Below are 8,104 nucleotides of genomic sequence, written 5' to 3' on the forward strand. Positions count from 1 at the left end.
TCAGTTGGAGGTTGTTAACTGAACACCACTCAGTCAGTCTGTTGACCTCATCTCTGTAGTCCGACTCATCCCCCCTTGAGATGAGTCCAACCACTGTGGTGTCATCCGCGAACTTTATGATGGTGTTTGAGAGATGGGTAGGGGAGCAGTCGGATGTGTAGAGCATAAACAGGAGGGGACTCAAAACACATCCTTGTGGAGACCCGGTGCTGAGTGTGATGGTGCTGGACCGGTGGGGGCCGAGTCTGACAGACTGTGGTCTATTTGTCAGGAAGTCCTTGATCCAGAGGCAGATGGGGGTGGAGAGTCCCAGGTGAGACAGTTTCTGGACCAGGATCTCCGGGATGATATGATTGAATGCTGAGCTGAAGTCCAGAAAGAGCATTCTCACATAGCTTCCTCGGTGCTCCAGGTGACTCAGCGCAGTGTGGAGCGCTATGGTGATAGCGTCCTCGGTGGATCGATTTGTCCTGTAGGCAAATTGGTGGGGGTCCAGAGTGGGAGGCAGACCGGCCCTGATGTGCTGACAGACCAGTCTCTCAAAGCACTTCATCACTACAGGCGTAAGTGCAACAGGCCTGTAGTCATTTGGGCTGGCCACAGCTGTCTTCTTGGCGATGGGGATGATGGTGGAGGTTTTGAGGCAGGGCGGGACGGTGTTTGATGACAAGGAAAGGTTGAAGATTTTAGTGAAGACTCCGGTCAGTTCGTCAGCACATGCTGTGAGAACCTTTCCATGTATTCCATCAGGACCTGCCGCCTTCCTGGGATTCACTGACCTTAGAACACACCTCACTTGGTGCTCCCTAAGTGTTAGTGTGCCAGTGCTGGGGGCGGGTGGAAGTGGTGTGGCAGCTGAGGGCTTGGTCGTCTCAAAGCGGGCGAAGAAACGGTTTAGATCCTCAGCCAGTGAGGCATCAGTCCTAGATGTCGCCTGGTTATTGCTTCTGTAGTTGGTAATGTGATTGATCCCCTGCCACATTTTTCTGGGGTCGTTGTCAACAAAGTGATCTTCAATCCTCCTCCTATAGACAGCCTTAGCTTTCCTGATGCTTCTACTCAGGTCTGCCCTGGCCGCCCTATACGCAGCCCTGTCCCCTGACTTGAAGGCAGTGTTGCGGCTTTTTAGGAGGGATTGCACTTCGCTATTCATCCAGGGTTTTTGATTTGGAAACACCCTGACCCTTTTGTTGACGGTGACATTGTCAACACAGTTCCTGATGTACGAGAGTACAGTGTCCGTGTACTCCTGGAGGTTGTGGCTGGAGAATAAATCCCATACAGTTGTTGAGAAGCAGTCCTGCAGTTGAGAAAGGGCTCCTTCAGGCCAGGTTTTTATTGTCTTTGTCTGGGGCTTTGTTTTTCTCAGCAGGGGGGTGTAGGTGGGGGTGAGGGACATGCAGAGGTGGTCAGATCCAGCCAGGTGGGGGAGGGGTGTCGCTCTGAAAGCATGCCTGATGTTTGAATAGACATGGTCCAAAGTGTGTTCTCCTCTCGTAGCAAAGTCCACGAACTGGACAAATTTAGGAAGCACAGTCTTTAGGCACGCTTTGTTAAAGTCGCCGGCGACAATAAAAACCCCATCGGGGTGGGCAAGCTGTTGTTTGTTTATGGTGTTGAGCAAGAGGCTGAGAGCCGTGCTAACGTTAGCATCCAGCGGTATATAAACAGCTATCACAATAACTACTGTAAACTCCCTCGGGATGTAAAAAGGTCTGCACGAGACTGCCAGAACCTCCAAATCAGGAGAACAGTGTGTGTGAATGATCCTGCTGTTACAGCACCACTCGTTATGCACGTAAACACATAGCCCCCCTCCTCTGCTTTTACCTGAGTTGCTGTTTCTGTCATGCCGGTGTAGCGTGCGGCCTGCTAACTCGACTGCAGCGTCGGGAATCAGCGGGTGAAGCCACGTCTCCGTAATAAGAATAATGCTGCAGTTACGTGCAAAGCTTGTGTTGGCTATCTGTAGCTCCAATTTGTCAAGTTTGTGGGTGATGGATCTGGCGTTCGATAGGATCAACCAGGACTTTGTTGTTTGTACCACTAACAAAACAACAAAATCCTCAAATGTTCAGCGCTAACTGTTTTTAACATAACTAATTGAAAGAGAGTACCATGACCCCAAAAACTGAATTCTAAGGACTTTCCCACATAGTTCCTGCAATGTGGGCACACATAAAAAAGGAGACTTCCTCTAACAGTGATTAGAAAAAGGTCCTTTAGTCTGAACTAGCCTGACGAGTCGGATCTAAAGGACACTCCAAAACTCTCTCATAGATTAACGGATAGTTCAGAAATCCACCTGCCAACATCAAGGAAGTCCAATCCCTACACTGTCTTTACATTTTATACATCACTCCTACCACATAGCATGTTGGACTGTGACCTGAAAGACTAGTATGTTGACTTTGTTCCCTTTGAAGTCGAGCTGATGGCTTTACCTTCAGAGTTACTGAACGGACATTTAGTTGCATCATTAAACCAGGAGGAACGTGAATAGCTGGAGCATCTGGCATTTCTAGCCTTTTATGTGGGATTTTTCATCAGTATGTCCTACATAAATGGCTAAATGGTCAAATGCATATAAGAGATTTTCTTTGAAACCTAATGGCATCTGGTTTGTGAAGCTATACTTTTTAAGCTTAAGGTTCTGCACCCTGATCTGACACTGTTCACCTGCAACATTCTAGCTAGTGGTGAGTCAGCAAAACGAAGACTTCTTCTTGATATCTGCTTGAAGCGTCTTTAGGCCCTTAAAGGCAGAATATGCTGCCTTGACCGCTGAACAGTGGAGAAACATTCAGAGCTGGAGTTTTATGTCAGATGCAGATGTTCACCACATTCAGACTGGTCTATAAACAGTCCTTAGCCTGAAAGAGTCTGTAATAGAAAGGCACAAGTCGGACTGAGCCTGAAATGATCATGATGGGTTCTTGGTCCTGCTTCCTGTCCGCTCTTCCCTTGCATCATGCTCACAGAAACTGAAGAATTTCCGATAGTGAGAGAACATCTGAAGTAGGCTTTCATCAGCTATCTTCTACACATCAGGCAGTGTGACAGTTTCAGACTGAACTTCAGATGCTGTCATCGTTTGAAATGAACGCTGAGAATTCAGCATCAGATAGAAAAAGCTAAAGTGAGGTGGCTGATTTTCAAAATGGTCAGCAGGGCAGTGAAGCTGACATTAGATGTTTCCTGGATGTGTTTCAGAGTACAGTAGATAAACTCATTAAGAAGACCAACCTGGCTCTGCTGATTGGGACCAACAGCTGGAGGGAGCAGTTTGTGGAGGCCATCACGGTCAGCTCAGGTATGAACTAACTCTAACTGTCCTTCTTCAGGTATGAAAACCAACATTAATATAAGCCCTGATTAAGGGCTACCAGTCTGTACCCAAGCCAAGCTTTAAAACTGATTCCTGGCTCTGCTCTCCTCAGGCGATGATGATGAATGTGGAGAGGAGAAGCTGCCCTCTTGTTTTGACTACGTCATGCACTTCCTCACCATTTTTTGGAAGCTTCTGTTCGCCTTCGTTCCTCCTACAGACTACTGGAATGGTTGGGCCTGTTTTGTTGTCTCCATCACTGTCATAGGCATGTTGACGGCAGTGATCGGAGACCTGGCGTCGCATTTCGGCTGCACCGTGGGCCTCAAAGACTCAGTCACCGCTGTGGTGTTCGTCGCTTTGGGCACTTCTGTACCAGGTCTAACACAAACATCTCGTTTTCTTTACTAGGACTTTCAGTCCTTCAGATTTTGTCCAAGGCAAATCCTAATAAAAACATTACAGCAAACAAACAACAGCACATTAAATCAGAACTATCTGTATGAAAACCCCAAAGGTTCTGATTCTGTTCATCTGGACGTTTTCAGTGGGAGAAACGTTTCATCATCATCCAGGTGACTTCTTCAGTCTCAGGTTTCCAATCTTATAAACAGTACATTTGCATAATGACTGAAACCAGCCCACTGAGGAACAATGGGCTGGGAGGTCAGCTCCTTAATCTTAATTATGCAAATTCTCATGACCACTGATCAACAACCACTGACCAATGGCCATGAGTCCCATTCACAGAGAGTTGGGGAATGGCTGCAATCACAGCATTGTAAGATGGTGACGGATGTACCCTTAGGCCCCTCCTTTATTCAGAGATGGTCTTTCCCTTTTCACGTAAATGGCCTCCTTGACTCCGCCCTCAAACCAGCGTTCCTCCCTGTCCAGGATGTTATATCCTCATCATTGAAAGAGTGTCCACTGGCCTGTAGGTGTAGATAGTCTGCAGAGTCCTGGCCTGACGAGGAGGCTCTTCTGTGTTGTAGCCAGAGGTTGTTTGGTTTCCCCGACGTATAAATCCTGGCACTCCTCCTGCACTTAACAGCGTACACTATGTTACTCTGTTTGTGTCGGGGGACCCGATCCTTGGGGTGGACCAGTTTTTGGCGCAGCGTGTTTTGGGGTTTAAAAGCCACAGAGACCCGGTGTTTAGAAAAAATGCGTCTCAGCTGCTCCGATACTCCTGACACGTACGGGATCACTACAGGTTTTCGCTTGGGCAGCGGTTGTCCTTCTCTCCTGGATCAGCTGGAGCTTTCTTTAGGCGCCTTCCCAGCTTTGACAAAAGTCCAGCTGGGATAACCACATTTACTCAGGGCCTTCTTGATGTTCTTCTGCCTCCCTGGCTGCTGTGTCAGTGGGGATGGTGTTCGCTCTGTGTTGTAGCGTCCTGATGACTCCCAGTTTGTGCTCCAGTAGATGATGAGAGTCAAACCTTAAATACTGATCCGTATGTGTAGGTTTACGGTACACGTCAGCTTGTAGATGTCCTCCATTACTGATGGAAATCTCACAGTCTAAGAAGGCTAAGCTGCCACTGTTCATATCCTCCCTGGTGAATCTGATGTGTCGGTCCACCGAGTTAATGTGATCCGTGAATTGTGGTACGTCCTGAGATTTGATTTTCACCCAGGTGTCATCCACATCCAATGGATTGGTGGTGTTCCAGGGTAGGATAGCAAAGCCCTCTTTTCCACTTCCTCCATGTACAAATTGGCCACGATGGGTGAAACTGGGAGCCCATGGCACACCCATGTTTCTGCCTGTAGAACTGACCCTTGTATGTGAAGTAGGTGGAATGAAGACACAGTTCAAACACACACTGTCGATGCTGAGAGCGGTCCTGCTGCTGAGGTTGGGGTCATCCTGTAATCTCTTACGAACTACCTCCAACGCATCCGTGACTGGGATGCAAGTGAAGAGAGGTGTAACGTCGTACGAGACCATGGTTTCATCTGCCTCCATGATGACATCTCTCAACTTCTCAACAAAATCCAAAGTGTTCTGGATGTGGTGTTCAGAGCTGCAGGGTTGAAGGTCAAAGCCAGAAACTTAGAGATGTTATAGGTGACTGAGTTGATCATATAGACAATTGGTCTTAAAGGCATAGCCCTTTATGTATCTTCTGTACAGCCAGATGAACAGAATTAATTTTGGGGAATTTCTTTAACTGGATGATTGAGCATGCATCAAGCCCTTTTTATCTCCTCAAACATATCTTCTCTCCACTTTCTCATCATCAGACACCTTTGCCAGTAAGGTGGCAGCCATTCAGGACCAATATGCCGATGCCTCCATTGGAAATGTGACGGGGAGCAACGCCGTCAATGTCTTCCTAGGTATTGGCGTGGCCTGGTCAATCGCTGCTGTCTACCACTACACCCAAGGTCAGGAGTTCAAGGTCAGCCCTGGCACACTGGCCTTCTCCGTCACACTCTTCACCATCTTCGCATTTATCTGCATCGCTGTGCTCATCTACCGCCGCCGACCGGAGATTGGCGGGGAGCTAGGTGGACCCCGTATCCCAAAGATCCTCACCACTTGCTTGTTCTTCAGCCTGTGGTTAATGTACATCGTCTTCTCCTCCCTGGAAGCCTACTGCCATGTAAAGGGCTTCTAACAGTGCCACTCCAGACCCTCTTCAGGACTTTTCTGTTGGATTCTAGGTTGCTGCATATACCAGTGGGCTATTGTCAAACATTTGCTGCATATCTAAAGGTTATAAGAGGGATTGACCTGAATGGATTCGCTGTAGTTCAGTTCACATTCTTCACGATCATGATCATGAACAGGCACATAAAACAAAATAAAATACATTTTAAAAAACATCTTGAATGGGTTGGGGTTACAATCATACTGGGTGGCTTTTTTAAGGGTTTGAATAAAATCTAGTGACTTAGCAGTTTCTATAATTTGTTACTTGTCTGAAAGTTTAGATTGATGAACATTTCAACAGGTTTCTAAAAAGTTTTGTTTGTTCTTTTTTCACCTATCTCTGAATATCGGAGTTCTTTAAGGTTCTACTAAAGGTACAGAAGTTTCTCATGTGACGCCATGTGCACATTGCTCGAGAGCTGTCTGCCACATCAGACGTGATACAACCACTGGTTGCTGTGGGAAAATGTCTATTTCCTGACTGATTTGCAGTGGTTGCTGGTGATTTCTGCCTCTCACTGGGTGAAATTAGATGCAAAAAAAGGTTTGCACCAGAAAACTCAGAGTGATTGCTTTGGTTGCTACCAGGTTGCCATGGGGAAATGTAGTTTTTCACATTTGTCTTCAAATCCTTGCAAATTCCCAGCAACACCCACTGGAAGTTCAGAAAGTTTGCCTTTAAAGTAATAAGACCACGACAACTGCCATCAGCCTCCAGCAACAACTTACAACCAGTGGTTTAATACTGCAGTTTCCCTCACAAACAGATGGTTGCAGCCGCTCTCTAGGCCTGTGTGACCTGAGTACTATTCACCTGATTCTACAGTATCACCATGATCCAAAATGGCAGACAAGTAAGCGTCACATGGTTGGGGTCACATATTTGCAAACCCTCAGTGAGAGGCTCAAAACCTCTTTGATGGCTTTCTAAAGGCTCCGACAGTACCCGATGGACTCTCTTCTGCTGTGAAGGATCCCTGAAGGTTCTAGTGGAACCCTGAGAACTGAAACTGACTGACTCTGGTGTCCATATTGAACTGTTCTCTGGCTGCTGAGCAATGGTGACTACTTTCATTCTCACATACCTCCCAACCATGTAAAAAATCCATCCGAACCTTTCAGCGATGTCTAATGTAAACTATTTAATTTTGACGTGCATGGACTTTAAACCACATCACGAGTAGCCGTGGCGATTAAGGAGAACCGGAGTGACTTTTAGTGTTTTAGGTGACTCAGAGGGTAGTGTTGCACCTACATTAATATCTGCACTGAGTTTGAATAAAGGGAGAGTTTAATCAGAGATGCTGTGAACAGCAGCTGGCTTGAGTTGGACCTGAGCTGCTGCTTCAGTGGAGTCAAACACTGAGGAAATAACGATGTATGCTTGAGTGTGAGTTCCTACACCGATGACAGAAATCTGTTAGCAAAGACAAAATTCTGTCATGTGATTGGCTGCTTGGGTGATGTAAACATTAGTTGTGTCTTCATAATGCAGTGTCTTTGTTTCAAGTATTAAAGTAGAGTGTCAGTAAATCGTTCTCCTCTTTGACTGGATCACAGAAATGTCTGCTCAAATCCAAGGCATCAATTTCATGTCAACAAAGAGCAGAATATTATAAATGATACTACAATATTATACATGTATTATACTAAACGAGGGCTGCGATGTAAACCTGACAGGTGCATCGATAGCTCACAGTTAGGGAGCTAGGTAAGAGAAAAGCAACAATTTCAGGTGTGTTTATTGATATTTTACAAAACCAACGTCCCTGTGAAGGGTTAAAGCTCTACTGTATGACAAACTGCTGACACAAACATCGGAAAAAAACACAAACACCGATGACACAAGGTTAAAGGCTGAGCTTTGAGGACTGTTGGTTCTATATGACCATTAGCTCTCTGAGGAATCAGAATGTGAAACTTTTGGTTTTGTTTGTTAAAAAGTTCTCTGAAGACACAAAATAAAGTTTATGTAACTGTAACTGACATGAATATAAAACTATTCAAGCTTTTCCAACAAAGCTTTCTCTAAGGGTTCCTGGCTGTTCGCACCTTTGATGACAGACCTCACAGGGTTAAAACAGTCACACCACACCGTTGGTTTTGCATGTT

At 46.1% G+C, this 8,104-nt stretch overlaps 2 protein-coding genes across 7 annotated transcripts in view; one reads left to right on the forward strand and one right to left on the reverse strand.

Moving 5' to 3' along the window:
• Positions 1-7,974, forward strand: part of slc8a1a (solute carrier family 8 member 1a) — a 30,165-nt gene extending 22,191 nt beyond the window's left edge. For all 5 annotated transcript variants that reach the window (XM_086297144.1, XM_086297145.1, XM_086297143.1 and 2 more), the window contains 3 exons: positions 3,214-3,313; positions 3,441-3,707; positions 5,581-7,974. In XM_086297144.1, coding sequence (XP_086153270.1) covers positions 3,214-3,313; positions 3,441-3,707; positions 5,581-5,957 — 744 coding nt within the window. In that variant the 3' untranslated portion in view covers positions 5,958-7,974. The remainder of the gene's footprint in view (positions 1-3,213; positions 3,314-3,440; positions 3,708-5,580) is intronic.
• LOC147328674 (phosphofurin acidic cluster sorting protein 1-like) overlaps positions 1,072-8,104 on the reverse strand; it is a 34,112-nt gene continuing 27,079 nt past the window's right edge. For both annotated transcript variants that reach the window (XM_086297149.1, XM_086297148.1), the window contains exon 24: positions 1,072-8,104. This exon is cut by the window's right edge and continues 582 nt beyond it. The gene's annotated coding sequence lies outside the window, so the exon portion shown is untranslated.

Source organism: Aulonocara sp. 'chitande type north' Nkhata Bay, linkage group LG6 (assembly GCF_057382095.1).
Source record: "Aulonocara sp. 'chitande type north' Nkhata Bay isolate Kocher_YH1m ecotype deep benthic linkage group LG6, A_spYH_male_GT1.1, whole genome shotgun sequence".
Classification (NCBI taxonomy): domain Eukaryota; kingdom Metazoa; phylum Chordata; class Actinopteri; order Cichliformes; family Cichlidae; genus Aulonocara; species Aulonocara sp. 'chitande type north' Nkhata Bay.